The sequence below is a fragment of the Aotus nancymaae genome, unplaced genomic scaffold (genome assembly GCF_030222135.1).
Source record: "Aotus nancymaae isolate 86718 unplaced genomic scaffold, 86718_ANA_hifiasm-v0.15.2.pri h1tg000059l, whole genome shotgun sequence".
Classification (NCBI taxonomy): Eukaryota; Metazoa; Chordata; class Mammalia; order Primates; family Aotidae; genus Aotus; species Aotus nancymaae.
In genome coordinates, this window is record NW_026988473.1 from 12,200,626 (window position 1) to 12,219,890 (window position 19,265).

Sequence of the window (19,265 nt, forward strand, 5' to 3'; positions counted from 1 at the left end):
AGTGCTCATAAAAGAACCGTATCACTCGTTAGTTTAGCACTTTCCTCAAAATTGGAAATCAGGCCTGGAACTCTGGCAGACAGGGTCTCTGGAACATAAGAACGTAACCTCCATGATGGCAGAGGGTTTTTTGGGATAAGTTTAGTTTAGTGATATATTCTCTAGTGCCTTTAGCAGTGCCTGGCACATAACAGGTGCTCAAAAACTATTTGCTGAATAAATAGCAGAGACTGAGATAAGTTCCCCTACATGCAGCCTTCTTGGAAATCCATAAGAATGTAAGGAAAGTTGGAAAGGCTAAGGGGGGGTGGGTTCCAAAGAGCTTCTTTATAGTCTCATGAATCTTCATGCAGTACTACCACTGGAAACTCCCATTCCCAGCAGCTTTTTAAAGAAAGAAGCAAGATGGCTATCATGTCCTAATGTAAAAAAAAACAGAAATTTTAAAAAAAAGAGATATGAGTCTCCCTTTCCAAGTACAAAAACAAGTATCCCAACTGCCCTCAAGAAAACAGAAGGCTAAACATCTTTACCAACAATTATTAAAGCCACAGAATACATTCCAAAATGTCATCCAGAAGTTGCTCTGACTTAAGCAGCAGGAAATAATCTAATGACATTATACCACATAAAAATACATTTGCCTGCTCCTCTCCCAGTAGAACAGTGAGATCCAACCACCTTGGGAGACTCTTCCTCCACCCCACTCCCATTATATAGAGAGTGAATGCTGCAGGGAGAGGAAGTTAAACATTACTTTCAGGAAGAAGGAAGGGTGTGGTTTTACTGCTAAGTAGAAGTTAAAAATAAGAGAGAAACCACATACTGAATCCTGGAATTCCCCAGCACCTCTAAGCCTGAGCAATCCTGCTTTCTCCTTTCAATATAATCTCATCCCCAACTTTCTACTACAGTTCCTGTAACAATCCTAGGAACATTGCAAGCATGCTGCCTCCCTCAAATTCCTTTATCCCCCAATTGGAATTCTGTTATCTCACTCAACTACAAGGTTCCTCAGTATGAGGGACTTTCTCTATCTTAAAAAATAAATTACTCAATAAAAAGAATGAAAAGGACTATCAGGGCAAGAGCACTGTTCTGGTTCCCACCCAGAGACCTCTCAAAAGATGCAGTCTATCAGGCGATGGCGCACACGCGTGCAACACACACACACACACACACACACACACAAAAACCTCAGACAGATTACATCACAGCAAAGTCAGACTAGAAAAACCAGAGGAAACACAAGATACTTCTCATTTCTAACACCAATCTCCAGAGTCACATCACAGAGTCAACCAACCCAGAGACCACTGGCTCCTGTGGTTATTTGGGTTAAACAGCAGCATGATGCTCCCTCTCCAACTCTAACCAACAGAATTAACAATGACCCCTTCCTCCAACACATGATTTACACAGCCAACAAAAAGAGCCCACAAGGGCAATATGGAGCAGGAGTACACAATTTATGGACAGTGCCACACCTGAGTACAGACTGTTTCCTCAGGGAAACTGAACTAGAGCTGAGCACACAGGATGCCCAACCACTAAGTGGGCATTTACTTTCCTGAATTTTTGATACCAAGAAAAAAAAATCAGTAAACAAAAGTAACTTGAGTATAGCTACTATCTACCATTACTAGAATTGTATCCCACCCCAGAAAACCTACTCCAGCAAAATAGGAAGTCAGATGGATGCTTCTAGAGAAAGTAAGCCCATCCAACTCAGTCCAGCAGCAATATTCCTTGTCTCTTATCAGCATTTATCACTCCTGGAAAAAAAAATCCCTGGAAGAACGGGCACTGGATAGCTCATCACCAAAAGGAGAAGAGCTTCCCAAAAAGGATCATAGCCTCTCTGTGACCATGCCAAAGTCCTACCTGCAGGTCTGATGGAGAGAGGGGTTACCTGATGCCGGCGGGTGAGTGTGCCGTTGGCCACGAGTGGGTTGGCATCTTGTGGTGAGACCCGGACGCGTTCCAGCTGCGCCGAGACGTGGCGCCGTTCCTCCTCCAGCGCCCGGGTCAGCTTCTCAAACTGGGCCTCTTGTTCCTTCACAGAGGCCAAGATGCTGGCGGTCGACTCCACCTCTGAGTCGTCCATGAAGGTAAGGGGCGGAGCCACCGCAGGGCAGGGTAAAAAGGAAGGTGAATCACAGAGGGAGGAGAAGGAGGGAGAGAGACCCCCTCACTTCACACTACCGGGAAAGGGTAAGAGAAAGGAGAGAAAAGGTCACAGGTCAGAGAAGACAGATGAATTATTAATCCCAGAGCCAAAGATGCCCTCTCGTGTTTTTACTGCAGTGCAAAAAGCAAGCCACCGCCAAGCCTGGGAGCCCATCACCAGTGTCTGTTCAAGTGGAATCCTTTGCCCACTATGCTTTCTTCAACATCCCACCAGAAATCACTATTTAAAGGAAAGATGCAATTAAATCTAAGTCTATACACTGTTCGGAGTGGAAGAATGTGGCCAGGTGCTGTAATTATGAGACTGAATTATTTTTCCCTGAAAAAAATCTGTTGGTATCAACTCAATGAAATGTGTAACTCTATGGTACAGACAAGCATTCACTATCCTGCAGGGACAAGCCACTTTTAGAGATAATAGGGCAATACAGATCTTATTTAACCTCTCCCAAAACTAACCACTAAAACTACTTTAGTAGCAGCAAAATTTAAAAAAAAATTACTATGCTAAATTAAAATGCCAAGTAAGAAACCAAAGTAGACTGGGCACAGTAGTTCACACCTATAATCTCAGCATTTTAAGAGGCGAAGGTGGGCAGTCACTTGAGGTCAGGAGTTCAAGAGCAGCCTGGCCAACATGGAGAAATCCTGTCTCTACTAAAAATACAAAAATTAGCCAGACATGGTGGCAGGCACCTGTAATCCCAGCTGAGGCATGAGAATTGTGTGAACCCAGGACATGGAGGTTGCAGTGAGCAGAGATGGTGCCACTGCACTCCAGGCTGGGCAACAGAGCAAGACTCTGCCTCCAAAAAAATAATAATACATTCATAAAATGGCCTTTCTACTTCCAAAACTATACTACTATAGTTTGCTAAATATAAAACTGATGTTAAAATGCATTCCTTGACTAATGGAGACAACAGAGTAACAGAACCACAAAAAACTCTATGTGTAAAAAAACACTATCTTCAAGAAACTTAAGCTCTTTGGGAAGTGTAGGAAAAGGAGTATTAGCTTCAACCTCTGAAAGTGCACCTCACAGTAGTATATCCTAACCTCCACACATCAATGGCTGCAAGTTCCTACATCTCTACAATCCTGCAGAAAGCTCCAACTCAAGCTTTTCCAAACCATGGCCCATGGGATGCATGCAGCCCAGGACAGCTTTGAATGCAGCCCACCACAAACTTCTTAAAATATTATGAGATTTTTTTGCAATTTTTTTTTAGCTTATTGGCTAATCTTAGTGTGTTTTATTTATGGCCCAAGAATTCATCTTCCAGTGTAGCCCAGGGAAACCAAAAGATTGGATGCCCTTGCTCTAAATAGACTATCTTTTTACCCCCTTATTTGTTCCAACGCAGGATAAATATCCAGGTATCTAGAGGGTTTTGTGTGCTATCTATACAATAAAAGATAGTTATATAGAAATGAAGACTTCTCCATACCATCATATAAACAGGAGGTTTAAGAGGCATTAGTCATACCTTGTTGGACTCAATGGCTTTTTTCTCTCTTATAGCTATGAGAGACTTTATGCCAGTCCAAAATATACAATGTTGAAAGACAGGTTTTGAAATAAATCTCCCCTATTCCCACCCTCTTGCCAACCCCTAAAGAAAAAAGGTATTTAAAAAGATGTTTTTCTGCTATGACATGATAGGAATAAAAATATATATTTCTTAAAAAGATTTTTTATATTTAATAAACATATTTCCATACACACCTGTTAAGAGAAGGTCGCAACTGATTGGTTTAACACAGAGAAGTGCCCAGTCTAGATTCAAATAATCATGGAAGAAGCATCCCAGCCACCACAGCAAGGAGGAAGCAGGAAGGAGAGAGCTGCAGAAATATTTGAAGGAAAAATGGGAATGAGAGAAAAATAAAATATACCCAATACATAAAAACAAGAAGAGCAAGGGGCAATAATCAGAATGAAAAAAAGTAATTTAAAATATGACTTGGAATTGCTTAACGTGACAAGTGCCATTTGGACTTTGCTTGGATGTCATTTTCATTAAAACTTGGATTCTACTGTCATGTGAGAGTTCTTCTACCTGTATTCCCATATATAACCAGGAACAGGTTATAATACGTACAAAAATCCATTTACCCTGTTCTCCAGCAACCAAATTGGGGAAAAAGAAAAAAACTGCTGTTGGAATGCCCTTCCCCCTCCCTTCCCACCCCTAAGGCAGAAACCTCAAAGCCCAGTCCCAGCATGCCCACAAAGACATTGAGAAACCAATGCAAAAGTTGTGTGGGGAAGACATGTGGAGACTGGCCTAGGCTGAGCCTTTTGCTTCAGTTCCCTTTCCCACGCTCCCCAGAGCCTCACCAAGCACAAATGCTTGGGCCTGTTTGTCTATATGGAATTCAACAAACAAGAGTACCCAAAAAAAAAAAAACTGATAAATAAGTGCCCAATAAACTCCTGAATCAATCCAGTCCCTAAATTTAAAGAACGTGGTAGCCCTTCCCTAAATTCCTCCTACCCCAGCTCAGAGGTCCCACAACCACTTATCAACTCTTCTTCCTTTCAGTCCAAAACCCACTGCCACTTTGTCATATTCCTACCCTACATTCCAATAGGCCACTCAAAGGTCTTTCTTTAATAAGCACCTTTATTTAAAGAAAAAAAAAAAACGTTGCTCCCCTTTCCTCTCCATTTCTTATTTTTAAGTACTTGCCCGTATCCACTATGTACAATGACCTATGAACCTTCCACACCAAGAGGACTCTGAGCTCAAAAGAGATTCTTCCAGTTACTGAGTTTCAACGGGGTCTGAAGTGCAATTACCACTAGAGCAACCTCCACCCTATAATCTTCTTTGCTAATAAAAGCCCAAATTACTGCTACCATGGGGGATACAGTGACATTCCCTGCTACAAAGAGAAAGTGTACAAATAACCATAAATGGTCCTGCAACTTAAATTAAATGAAGAATTAGGAAGGAAGACAAAAAATACTCAGGGCTCTAGATCAGAAAGCAGTATCTGGAGACACATTAGCTTCTACCATCTTCATGGCTTTAAAGCTGACCACCTGGCTCTAATTTGGAAAAGAAGACAGCACAATTAAGCAAAAAGATTAGATTCCTAGGTCTAAAAGCATGGGGAGATATTCTCCCTGAAAGAGGTCAGAAGCAGAGGTTATATGGGATAGAATGCAACGCAGAAGACTGGTCCCAGTTCTCGTTCTACTACTACCCAACAATGGCAGTAAGCTCTGTCATGTTCTCACTTGTAAAATGCCAAATCCATTTACCCTGTTTCCAGGAACCAAATTGGGGAAAAAGAAAAAAAGATTGCTGCTTCCCAGGAGTTAGGAAGTTAGCCCCGTCTAACTCAGAGTTGTTGTAAGGTAAGACAATGTATGTTATATACAAATGTAAGGTATTAAGTTGTTTCAAGAGTTACTTTAACTCTTCCAATTACATTACTTCACAGTAATGTCTCAGCCTCAAACTATTTTGTGAACTAGTAGATGAAATCAACTGGATCAAAAACATAACTAGGTTCTAAGGAGTGAATGGGCTGGTTTTTCCTACTCCAAATCTATTTACTAGGAGGTCCCACCTATATATACCAGTGTTTCTGGTACACAGAGCACTTCTCTTGTGCTTGGAAGTCATCATAGCATTACACATCCGTCATAAGTTCTTGATTCCGTATTTGAGGACTTAACTATTTATTACCTTGGAGAAACGGAATGTGAAACAAACTAATGATTACTGAATGTTTTACATTTATTACCTTGGCAATCCTTACAACAACCCTAAAGAAGTTTTACTGCAAATAAGATTCATGGATGAAGAAACTACCCAACGTCTCACAGTTAATAGCAAATTTTGAATTTAAATCCAGGTCTATGCCATTCCAAAGCCTGTGTTTTTCTATGCCATGCTGTCAGGTCCAAATAGAAATGCAGTCAGTCACGAGGTCAAGAGATTGAGACCATCCTGGTCAACATGGTGAAACCCCGTCTCTACTAATACAAAAAATTAGCTGGGCATGGTGGCACGTGCCTGTAATCCCAGCTACTCAGGAGGCTGAGGCAGGAGAATTGCCTGAACCCAGGAGGCGGAGGTTGTGGTGAGCCGAGATCGCGCCATTGCACTCCAGCCTGGGTATCAAGAGCGAAACTCCATCTCAAAAAAAAAAAAAAAAGAAATGCAGTCAGTACAAGATGGATGGTCCAGATCCTCTCCTCTACAACCTTTGAGAGATTTCTTCTCAACTATCACAGGAAAACAGGGAAAGAAAAGGGTTCTACTTTTTTTTTTTTTTTTAGGCTCAAGAGTTATCCATAATATCTACATAAAAGTGAGAAAACAGAAAAAAAAAAATGGAAGAAAAAAGAAAGCATGAGTGGGGCAAGCTACAGTAAATGGTCTCATAACTTGCAGATTTAAGGAAAAAAGATCCTTCTCCATGCCATATACATCAAAAAGATTACACTACAAATCATCAGCTGAGTTTGGCAGATTGAGCCAGAAGAGTCTTACAAGTTCAGCCCATACCGGGTTTGCCACTTACATTTTTAATTACACTTGCTCTCACCAAAAAAAAAAAAAAAAGACCATCAAACAATTCCTGAAGTAAGGGTGTTGAGGAGACATAAAGTGAAACTTGTTATTCCCCCTTAAGACTAGATTTTCTGAGAATGCTTAGCTTTACTCTTAACAAGCCATAGGTCCTACATTCCTAAATCCCACCCACACTAGAAAGATCCTCCTGTTATTACCCAGAGTCCATAATCCATAATAAAGATCCCTCATCCAAGCAATGATGATAAAAACTCAGTCTCTTCTGTAAGAACGCCAAACCAAAAGAAGTTAAATTGAATCAAATACCCGGAAGGATCAAACAACCAGACAATGCCAACCGGATAGGAAGGCAAAAAAAAAAAATCACTTACCAGTTGGGCACGATGGCTCACGCCTGTAATCCCAGCACCACTTTGGGAGGCCAAGGCGGGAGGATCACGAGGTCAGGAGTTCAAGACCAGCCTGACCAACATGATGAAACTCCGTCTCTACTAAAAATACAAAAATTAACCAGGCATGGTGGCAGGCGCCTGTAATCCTAGCTACTCAGGAGGCTGAGGCAAAAGAATTGCTTGAACTGGGGAGGTGGAGGTTGCAGTGAGCCAAGATAGCGCCACTGCACTCCAGCCTGGGCGACAGAACAAGACTCTGTCTCAAAAAAAAAACAAATCACTTACCAATAGCACAGTCCCGGGAACGATTTCTTCTACTGTAAATTGGCTAAAGAAATACAATTTGGAATTATGATTCTTAGAGGTTAAGTGCATAGGCTTTGTTACCTGCCTGGGTTTAAGTATCAGATCTATCACTTATTAGCTATATGACTTTGGGCAAAGTATCAACCACTCAAAACTGCAGCTTTCTTTTCTGTAAAATGGAGGAATAAAAATACATAGGGTGGTTGTGGAGATTAAATGAGGCATTTCATGTAAAGTGCTTAGAAAAATGTCTTGACACACCAAAAGCCAGTAATATTGTTACTACTATAGAGACTAGAGCTTGGGGTGTGGTTGGTAGAGTTTCTGAATAAACCAGCCTCCCCATGCTCCACTCTTTCATTTGCAGCAGACCTGAAAACTACAAGAATTCTTCACTTGTAGAGGGAAAAACAAAATAAAACTCAGATCAGGGGTCAAAAGACCACTGTCCAATTCCTGGCTCTGCCAAAAACTAGCTAGGAAACCTTGGAAGAGTTATAACCCCTGTAAGCTTCCATTTCTATTACTCTTCAGGGTTTAGTTTTAATGAGCTAATATATATAAAACCATAGGCTGGGTGAACTCTGAAGTTCACCAATCTTTGGGCTTTTGGGAAAGAAATTTTGTCTTCAGCAGCCAGGCCCAAAGGCAACTCTCCTCCTTTTTTCCTATCTATTCATTATAAAATCAAAACCAATGTCACGGCCCGACGTGGTGGCTCACGCCTATAATCACAGCACTTTAGGAGGCCAAGGCGGGAGGATCACTTGAGGTCAGGAGTTCAAAACCAGACTGGCCAACAAGGGGAAATCCCATCCCTACTAAAAATAAAAATAAAAAAATTAGCCAGTCATGTTGGCACACACCTGTAATCCCGGCTATTTGGGTGGCTGAGGCAGGAAAATCGCATGAACCTGGGAGGCAGAGGTTGCAGTGAGCTGAGATCACGCCACTGCACTCCAGCCTGGGTGACAGAGTGAGACTCTGTCTCAAAAAACAACAACAACAACAAAAAAAAAGTGTCACAAATTTATGCTTGCCCTCTAAAAACGATGACAGGCAAAACTCTACTTCCATGTCATTCTAGAGGTTTTTTTATTTTTTTAAATACAGGGTCTCTTGTCGCCCTGGCTAGAGTACAGTGGCACAATCATGGCTTACTGCAGTCTGGACCTCTTGGGCTTAAGTGATCCTCCCACCTTGGCCTCCCACTGTGCCAAAGTGCTGGGATTACCAGCATAAGCCGCTGTGCCCAGTCATTCTAGGGATTGCAAATGGCTTTTTTCTTTCTTTTTTTTTTTTTTGAGACGGAGTCTAGCAGTCTAGCTGGAGTGCAGTGGTACAATCTCGGCTCACTGCAACCTCTACCTCCCCGGTTCTCCTGCCTCAGCCTCCTGAATAGCTGGGATTACAGGTCCACCACCACACCCAGCTAATTTTTGCATTTTTAGTAGTGACGGGGTTTCACTATGTTGGCCAAGATAGTCTCCTGACCTTGTGATCCACCCACCTTGGCCTCCCAAAGCGCTGGGATTTTGAAAAAAGCCATTTGCAGGCCAGGTGCAGTGGCTTAGACCTGTAATCCCAGAACTTTGGGAGGCTGAGATGGGCAGACTGCTTGAGCCCAGGAGTTCAAGACCAGCCTTGGCAACGTGGCGAAACTCCGCCTCTACAAAAAAAAAAACAAAAATTAGCTGGGTGTGGTGGTGCACACTGTAGTCCCAGCTAATTAGGAGGTTGAGGTGGGAGAACTGCTTGAGTCCAGGAGGTCCAGGCTGCAGTGAGCCACGATCACACCATTACATTGCCACCTGGGTGACAGAGTAAGACCCTGTTTCAAAAACAAATAAATAAATAGCATACCAAGCCTCCTACTGCAGAAATACTAATCAACAAAATACAGTACCGGTAACACTACAGAACTGTATTACATAACATTCTAGTCAGAGAAGCGGGCCCTCCAGATACCTAAAAGACATTTACTTGCCTTAACTGGCACTTGACCCCAAATTTAAATTATTCCGGTTTAACCACAAACAAAGAAAATTGCCATTTTATTTCTAAATCAAAGAAATATTTTTCCCAAGATTTTCTATGGCTTCTTATCATTGCTCGTACCAGAGTCCAAAGTCAAAGTACCCCACCCTACCTCCACTTAATATTCTATGGTTTTTTTTTTTTTTTTTTTTGAGATGGAGTCTCGCTCTGTTGCCCAGGTGCAATGGTGGGATCTCAGCTCACTGCAATTTCCACCTCCCAGGTTTAAGCAATTATCTTGCCTCAGCCTCCCAAGTAGCTGGGGCTATAAGTACGTGCCACTATACCTGGCTAATTTTTATATTTTTAGTAGAGATGGAGTTTCACCACATTGGCCAGGCTGTTCTCGAACTCCTGATCTCAAGCGATCCACCTGCCTTGGCTTCCCAAAGTGCTGATATTACAGGTGTGAGCCACCGCACCCAGCCATGTTCCACCTTCTGAAGCTCAGTCAGAACAATTCTAGCATTTCTCACTTCACTGGGAAGACTCACCTTCAGTTAACTCCAAGTCCCTGAAGCTGATTTGCATTAAGATTAAAAGGACTCTGCTCACTCCAGAATCTCAACTGAGCACTACTCAAGTCACAAAACCTGTATTATTCTGGAATTATTCTAGATATGGCCTTGTCTTATTTTGATGAGGAAAAACTAGGTCTCACTGTGTACACCATGAATTTTTCTGATGAATTAAGGAAGGCTCTGGGCAAACCACCCTCCTTTTAGGAAAGAGTGATGCATTCTCTCTGATTGGAATGTCAGAGAAAAGAATTTTTTTAAAAAACAAAAAATAAACTCTTTAATACTCCTTGTTAAAAGGAAGTTGAGCAGGCAACCTGTATACATCAATAGAGCACCATAAACTCCCTTTAGTCTTATAATCCTTACCCAAAGCTAACTGTCAAAATTTTAAGTTTTTACTGTAACTCAAAAAAATATTCACCTCCACCACCATGACCTCCTAAATTCTGAGACCAAATAAAACATTCTTCTTGCTGTCTTTTCCCTTCCCAAGTATTCTGGGAACCCCCCCCCGCACCCCCGCCCACCACCAAACCATAACATACTAAAATGGCTAAATGCTGGGCTGGCTTTGAAGCAAAGGAAGGGTGTGGCTCTCAGCTAGTGAGGGGGCCTAGGACTGAAAGGGTACAGTAAGAAATAAAACCTGCTTCTCTGTGGAGCATGCATGACGCACACACAGGACTGGTCTAACAAGTCCTGATCTCTCAGGCCAGGCCGCCTCCTTCTCCTCCCCCATTAGCCACATGCCTCTCCAAGGCCCTCCACTGGGAGAGATAACGCTTAAGTTTTCTCTTACCCTGAGAAGAGACTGAGACACACAGAGTTACTTACCTGGATTCCCTGTGCAACCTTGCCAAAGGCACCTCACCTAGCCTTAAAAGGAGAAAGCAGAGCTTTAGGGAGAGGCCGATAAAGAAACAAAGATAAGAGGGAGGGGCAAAAAAAAAAAAAAAAGGGAGGTGTCAGACTAAAGGAAGGGGAAAGGCCAAATGCCTTTCTCCTTCCTCCAAGCGGAGAGAAGTCAGGTGCACTATGAAAAATAAGAAAAAGTCTAATTGAAATGGAAAGGTATTAAGTCTCATGTCATAAAAGAGAAATCCTAAAATTAACTAGGACACCTTCTACCCTCCCATACCCTAGGCTAGGAAAAAAAAATACATTCATGGAAAAGCTTAACCTTAGAGTTTACTAGAGGTCACCCAACTGTTTGAGCTCATATTTCTTTTTTAAAATAGCAGCTTCTCACCAAACTTCCTGACTTTCAATCTATGGCATTCCCTCACCTCTTTGCCCATCATTTGAAAATAACTTGGAAAAGGTGGAAGCATGTAATTGAGCCATATTTACACAGTCCCAATTCCTCAAAACCCTGAAAAGACCAACAAGGCATTCTTTTCATCAAGTTTGGAGTATGTCTTCTTTTTGAGACAAGAAACAAGGAGATAGAACATGTCAATCTATGAAGAAATCAATCAGAAGTGTTAGGTCCTTTTTCAGCTACAGACAGATAGCAGAAGGAAATGTTTCTCCCTATCTGAAAGAAGAAAATCCTACCTTGAAGGGGAAGAAAAGTTGTGTATTATTGCTCTTCCCTTAGAAGTTATCATATAATCCTTTCAACACTTGCAGAGGTAACGGCCTCTTTTTATAAATAAGTATACTACTGGCTGGGCACAGTGGCTCACACATGTAATTCCAGCACTTTGGGATGCTGAGGCCGGGAGTTCAAGATCAGCCTAACCAACATGGAGAAACCCCGTCTCTACTAAAAAATACAAAATTAGCCGGGTGTGGTGGCACATGCCTGTAATCCTAGCTACTCAGGAGACAGAGGAAGGAGAATCACTTGAACTCAGGAGGCTGAGGATGTGGTGAGCCGAGATCAGCCTCGGCAACAAGAGCAAAACTTCGTCTCAAAGAAAAAAAAAAGTATACTACTTATATATCAGAAGTATTTAGTACCTTGCCCAAGCTCATCAACTAGTAGTAAGTAGTAGAAACTCATTTTATTGCAAGTCCATGTTCCTTCTTGATAAAGTGAAGGAGTATGAATTTTCTATGCTTCCTGCAGTTAACTGTTATTCTTAGGGCCAGGCAAGGTGGCTCAAGCCTGTAATCCCAGCACATTGGGAGGCTGAGGCGGGCAGACTGCTTGAGCTCAGGAGCTCGAGACCAGCCTGGGCAAAATGGCAAGACGCCATCTCTACAAAAAGTACAAAAATATGAGCTGGGTTTGGTGGCATATGCCTGTAGCTCCAGTTACTCAGAAGGCTGAGGTGGGAGGATTATTTGAACCTGGAAGTTCCAGGCTGCAGTTAGCTGAGACTGTGCCACTGTACTCCAGGCCTGAGTGAGAGAGTTGAGACTCTGTCTCAAAAAAAGAAAAAAAAAAAAGCCATTCTAGTTCCAAGTGAGATGTTAACCCAAAGTTAACATTTTTTTTTGCAGAGAGGGGAAGGAGGCAAAAGAAGGTGGAATGGAGCCAGCTAGATCTTTGGGTCTTACCTTCACTTTAAAGAACAAAACCTTACTCAATTTGGGAAGAAGAGCTTACAGTCTACCCCAGATTTAGCTCCCCCCGCCTTTTTTTTTTTTTTTTTTTTTGAGACAGAGTTTCACTTTTGTTGCCCAGGCTGGAGTGCAATGACGCAATCTCAGCTCACCGCAACCTTGGCTCACCACAACCTCTGCCTCCCAGGTTCAAGCGATTCTCCTGCCTCAGCCTCCCTGGTAGCTGGAATTACAGGAATGCGCCACCACACCCGACTAATTTTGTATTTTTAGTAGAGATGGGGTTTCTTCATGTTGGTCAGACTGGTCTCAAACTCCCTGGTCTCAAACTCTGGACCTCAGGTGATCTGCCCACCTCAGCCTCCCAAAGTGCTGGGATTACAGGCATGACCCACTGTGCCTGGCTTATCTCCTCTTTTATAAGGACCTGGTACTTGGGAGGAAAGGTGCTAAGGACAAAAGAGGCACAACTCTGTAAAAATCACCTATCCTTTCACTGTCAAGCCTGCTCTAGAAAGCTGGCTCCATGCCACATTCTCTGATCACCCCCTCAACCCTACCACAAGAAAAAAAATAATCCAATCACAAATATCCCTATTCTCATTTTTAACGTGACATCTCACTAAGCCAAAAGCAAAGATCAGAGCTGGGGTGGGAAACAGAAGGAACTAGAGGCAGTAAAGATTGTGCTAGCCAGCTTAAGAACAGAGAAGAAGGATTGTTCTAGTGGTATGTTAGCAATCTGCCTCTAGGGCAGCTGTCCTCCTGGACCATCAAAGGCGAGTTTGTGTGTGTGCTCATGAACCAGCCAGCTTGCTTGAAGTTAAGGACTCAGCCACCCAATCCACAAAGTGAGAAGAGATGTCTATTTCAAAGCTGGAATGGAAGGCAGAGAAAACACAAAACAAGAGAGAAAAGAGGGAAGGAAGAGAGAGGGTATTGCAGGTGCTATTTCAGTCTAGAGCTAGGGAAGAAAAATCCCAGTAAACTACCAAGCATTCCTTAGTTATGTTCAAACATTAGAGAATTACCAGTAACTCTTAATACTAAGTGGGTAAGTTTCTCCTGATCTGTATGTAGTAGGGTACCAATTGGAAGGATGAGACCTAAAATGTAAAGGATCTCAGCATTACCTGTTTCTTTCTGTCCCTTTTAAACCCAATAAGGTACCTGCAATATATACAGCAAATTAACATTTTTTAACATCTAGTTACTTCTAGAATTCCTGTCTTAATTAAATACTAGAGATCCATAAATAATAGTAGCACACACAAAACTCAGTAAGCTTCCCAATGCTAAAGAGATCAGGGCCATTTATATAACTCAAGTGCTAAACGCAAAAGGCCACAGTCAGAATTCACACTCCCTAATCCTTCAGAGTAGCTAGATGCTCCGAGACCCATTAGACACACAAAGGCTGCTCTCTTCTCAGGAAAGCTCTGCAGCAGAGCTGCTCTCCAGGGACAAAGAGATTTCACAGGAGAACCACAAAGACATCGCCCCTCTCTGTTCCCCCACTCCCAGTTTTCTCACTTCCTGTCACAGTAGCACCAGACCACAGTCTCCCAGAAACAAACAAATACAAAGTGCTGGATTCTGGGCTGCAGGCCAACCGCATTCCAGGGCATCCTGTCTACCAATCACGGGCCAGAGCCCCCACTTTGCCCTGCTCAGCTCCTTATCATGTTCAGGGAAAACAACCCTCCTCTCTGCCCTCAAGCCAACACTACGTAGGACAAAGCTCAGGCCTGTAAGAATCAGCAGAAAGATACTGTGTGTGGATCTAAGAGTTTGGAAGGGTTGAGGGAATTTTTAAGATTCCTACTTGGCAAGTTTCTTCACTTTGGAGGCACTGCATTAGGGATTTTAAAGCTACTGCCGCTGTTACATTCAGATCAGCTACATGTGACACATCCCCAAGAAAGCTTCATTATGGCCATTTGATTCCGAATCTAGATTCAGCCAATCGAACATTCCCATTTGGAGAACTACTTTAGGAACTTCACCTTCCCTGTCATCCACCTCTGTTTCCAGTCTTTCAAACTTTTTCCCTACAAGCATAGAGTTGATTACTAAGACAGGCTCTACAGAGAACAAACAAAGGCAACAGACTCCACCCTACAAAGAGGCAGTTTAATCAGGTGCTGGGAGCAAAGTTCCCTAGAGTAAGAGAAGACAACCACTAGGAATTGCACAGAAGCCAAATCCGTGCAGCAAAGAGGTCAAGATAGCAACATCAGCTTTTCCTGCTCACAACCCCCTGAAGTGGGTAAGGGGCTGTAAATTTGTAACCTAGTCAGAAAAGAAAGCTTCCTCTCCTAATAAGGGTCCCCCGCTAATCCTAAGAATGAAATTAATGATACATTTTTCTATTATCTTACAGGGCCCATTGGAAATTAGCCCTAAATCCCAGAAGCAAAGAGGCAGATAGAGGTTAAGCTCTATTAACTAGAGATTCTTGAAATCCAAAGAAGCAACATCCTTTGCCCAAAGGGCTCAATCCCTTTGCATAAAACATAGCATGATGCTCAGAAGAGTCCTCTAATCAGAGGGGCATATCAACAACTAACTAGTAATATGCTATCACTTCTCATCTTTTTTCTTCCTTTATGTTTCCTAGATTCCTTTCATCTTCTTACATCTGTTGAACCCTGGTCTAAAGTAGCACATGACATGAAAGGAACTAAGTCTAAAACAGACAACTTAAAAGTACTTAGTCCTTGGCCAGGTGTGGTGGCTCATGCCTGTAATCCTAGCACTTTGGGAGGTTGAGGCAGGCAAACCACTGGAGGTCAGGAGTTCGAGACCAGCCTGGCCAACATAGTGAAACCCCATCTCTACTAAAAATACAAAAATTAGCCAGGCATGCTGGTGCACACCTCTAATCCCAGCTACTCCAGGAGGCTAAGGCAGGAAAATCACTTGAACCTGGGAGGCAGAGGTTGCAGTGAGCTGAGATCACACCACTACACTCCAGCCTGGATAACAGAAAAAAAGGATTTAGTCTTTATCTGGATCTGGTACAACCAGGTGGAAGGGACAGGGCAATAATATACACAATAGCCATTCTAGGGTTGAACAGAAAAGAATATTTAGCAACACCATGGAACTTCAGCAGCAGAGCCCAGCCATTGCAAACTCTACCACTGAAGCATCTGCAAAAAAGTTAACAATCTCTTATCTGGCATAGAATCAGACTAACTCTCTTTATCTCTCAAAAATACTGTATAATTCTTGGGCAAGGTGGCTCATGCCTGTCTGTAATCCCAGCACTTTGGGAGGCTGAGGCGGGCAGATCATGAGGTCAGGAGATAGAGACCATCCTGGCTAACATGGTGAAATCTAGTCTCTACGAAAAATACAAAAAATTAGTTGGGCATGGTGGCACGTGCCTGTAGTCCCAACTATTTGGGAGGCTGAGGCAGGGCAACTGCTTGAACCCGGCAGGCGGAGTTTGCAGTGAGCCAAGATCTCACCACTGCACCCCAGCCTGGGCGACAGAGCAAGAGTTACTTCTCAAAAAAAAAAAGAATACTGTATTCTTATCCAATTCTTCTTCATGCATAGCCCAGGCCAAATAAATCAGAGATTAAGTACCACAAGGTGAGGTAGATATACTAAAGCAGATAAAAATAGTAGCTTCTAGTAGGGTAGAGTTTTCTGACATACCAAAAAAAAAAAAAAAAGGTTGTAAAAGACACACCCCAGGCGGAGAACTGAACACACCCACATCAATGCTGTTAAATCCAAAAGGATGCTTGGCAAGTTCTCTGCATCAAATTGAGCAGGTAAGACAGAAAAGGAGTGCTGACTCAGAAATATAGTAATCCTGGGGTGTGAGGGAGGAAAGAAGACAAGTATAGCCAACTGATTACAATTCAACTTAATTTCACCAGAGGTCCCAGTTCTAATTGTATCTCACGCTCTTTGCAGACATATTTAGAAAGCCCAACTAAAGGAATAATGAATGGATATGAAGAAAGCCTCTGGAGGGCCCAAGACTTAAGCTGAAACCTCAACGGGTAGGAAGGATGAATCTGTTTTGCTGTCTAACTTCCCACCCCCTCTCTCTCCAAAGCAGGCCCAAAGCTGAAAGAATTACAGGGAGGGGAGGCAGAAGAAGAATGTGACTGGGAAAGGTTTAGCTACATTCCAACTAGCCAACATCCCACATAGCATTAAGAGTGCCTGAGAATTCAAACCCACTACATAAGAGTTGCTGAGTCTCTGCTAACACACATCCAATTCCTGTGCCACCAACCCCCACCCTCAAACACTCTGAAAAGAAGAGTAATTGAGATAGCTTGATGAAGGCACCAGCTGTTTCCACCGCCACCCTCCCTCCCTCCCTCCCCTCCTGAGACCTCAGTTAAAACTCACATCAAACACTTAATACAATTGACTGGTCAGTAGGAAGGAGAAGCCTGGACTAAAATAGCAGGCAGAGTGCCAACTGGCCCCACTTGGAATGCTTTCTTGGCTCAATTCAAAAATAAGAAACCTCTGTCATCTACTCCCCTCTGCCCAATTATGTTCTCCTTTCCACAACTTACTCCTCCATGTCAAATGAGTTTCAGTTTCTTCCCTCCAACTTCTTGGTCTATTTTCAAATGTCAGAATATACAGGGGAGGTGTATATAAGGTTGAATGTGAAAGGAACATCTGAGAGATTAGGCTTCCCAGACTGTAACATACAAACCTAGTACAGGGCTCCCATACAAGAGCAAAGAGACAGGAGCACACATAGCACCCATCTGCGTGCTTCAAGTAAGGAAAAGAGTGAACCTTAAGTAGCTATACACAAACATTGGTGGTAATAGGATTTCCTAAAACATGGGTAGCCAGTTAAGAGTACTAACATGACCAGCCCCTCCCCCACCCATATTCCAAGTTGGCCAGAGTTAACCAAGGAGGAAGGGAAGGAAGCCAGCACTTCCTTTTCAGACAGGAAGTAACATTGGCCCTTCCTGTCCAGTTTTAAACAAATTGTCCAGCTCAGTTTCAATGCTAACATCCTCTCCTGAATTTGTTCCACAATTTAAAACTGCAGATACAGTCTAAAGTTTTCCCTCCCTCCCAACAGGCGAGTCCTCCATACCATGCTAAGTGTTACCATAACCCCCAAATCAGGAGGTAACATCTGTAATTCCAAAATAATACAGGACACAGAGGTAAATAACTTCACTTCAAATTTTAATGACCTTCTCTTCATGTCTACTACAATAAACTCAACTTCTTTAATTCTCCCCCTCTCGTTTTTACTTTTTGAGATGGGGTCTCCCTATATTGCCCAGGCTGGTGTGAAACTGCTGGGCTCAAGTGATCCTCCCACCTTAGCATCCTAAGTAGCTGGGACCAAAGGCACAGGCCACCATCCCTGACTCTACTTCTTATCCTAATTAAATAACCATCCACCTGAGAAATAACATATATGTGTAGCTTAATTCAAATATTCAGGTTTTGTGATCCTCAAACATGAATGATCAGAATCTCTTGGGGAGCTTTTTGAAAAAATTAAATTCCCCCTCTGCATCAGTTTCTACAGGGAAGTCTAGGTGCAGACTTTTTTTAAAAAACTTTTAAAAAAAACTTCATGTTTTTAAAAAACCCTCATAGGCTGGGTGCAGTGGCTCACGCCTGTAATCCCAACACATTGGGAGGCTGAGGGAGGCAGATAACCTGAGGTCAGGAGTTTGAGACCAGCCTGGCCAACCCCATCTCTACTAAAAATACAAAAATTAGCCAGGTATGGTGGCACATGCCTGTAATTCCAGCTACTCAGGAGGCTGAGACACAAGAATCACTTGAACCTGGGAGGAGTTTGCAGTGAGCCAAGTTTGCACCACTGGACTCCAGCCTGGACAACCGAGTGAGACTCCTATCTCAAAAAAAAAAAAAAAAAAAAACCCTCATAGACTCGTATGGCCTGTTGTGACCCACTGTACTGGCCTATCCCTAACAACCCACTGATCTTGCTAAAAGGGCACTAGTTATCAAATACATTATTTGGGCCAGTTTTACTGCTCACCAGAAAACTCAGATCATTATTCAGTCTAGATTAGAGGCTCTTTGAAAGCATGAATCTAAACATAAGGATGCCTGGAATGGCATAGTCCTAACTCCTGTACTCCAGACTCAGAACCTAGAAGGAAGAACTGTCTCACTTGCCAGCACCATCTTCTCTGGAATCCTGAGTTGCTAAACTGTAAGATATCCTTCTGCACACTGCATATCCGACAACCCAATTATGTTTGAAACATCTTAGTTTTAAGAACCAAGAACGGGCTGCCCTTGGGGAAAGAGGATCTAGGATCCAGTTGGTGCAACTCATGGCTTGTCCCTATGTGTACAGTTCTCAAATTATTCTTTTTATTTTTAAAAAGTTATTCTTTAAATAGATAATATAGGCATGTGGCTTAAAAGGAAACTTCAAAAGGCACAAAAGGATTTGTCTCATTTCAAATTTTAAAATACTTTATCAGCATCAAATAAATATTTCTTTGTTTGAATATCATTTAAAAAACACACACACAAAACATCTTAATTTTTTCTTCAAGGAACAAAGAGCTATACCAAATTTTCAAAGACTGCTTCCATATTCTATCCCAAAAGAAGTCCGAAGTCTTAAATCTACCATTAAAGACCTTAGATAATTCTAAACCTCTTGGCAAAAGAGAAAGAACCAGAAACTCTGGATTCAAGTGGTTACCTCTGACACTTATGTAAGCCACTTTAACTTCTGGTTTGAG

At 42.5% G+C, this 19,265-nt stretch overlaps 1 protein-coding gene across 24 annotated transcripts in view; it reads right to left on the bottom strand.

Annotated features, from left to right (window-relative positions):
• The window catches only part of CTNND1 (catenin delta 1), a 55,746-nt gene that overhangs the window by 23,430 nt on the left and 13,051 nt on the right, over positions 1 to 19,265 (bottom strand). For 11 of the 24 annotated variants that reach the window (XM_012476445.2, XM_012476443.2, XM_012476444.2 and 8 more), the window contains exons 2-3: positions 3,920 to 4,038; positions 1,913 to 2,201 (exon numbers count right to left, since the gene is read on the bottom strand). The exons of 9 other annotated variants lie outside the window; for them this stretch is intronic. In XM_012476445.2, the coding sequence (XP_012331868.1) occupies positions 1,913 to 2,107 (195 nt within the window). In that variant the 5' untranslated portion in view covers positions 2,108 to 2,201; positions 3,920 to 4,038. Of the gene's footprint in view, positions 1 to 1,912; positions 2,202 to 3,919; positions 4,039 to 7,423; positions 7,472 to 19,265 lie in introns of those variants that run through there. 4 more of the 24 variants (XM_064364872.1, XM_064364873.1, XM_064364871.1 and 1 more) reach the window with 3 other exon arrangements.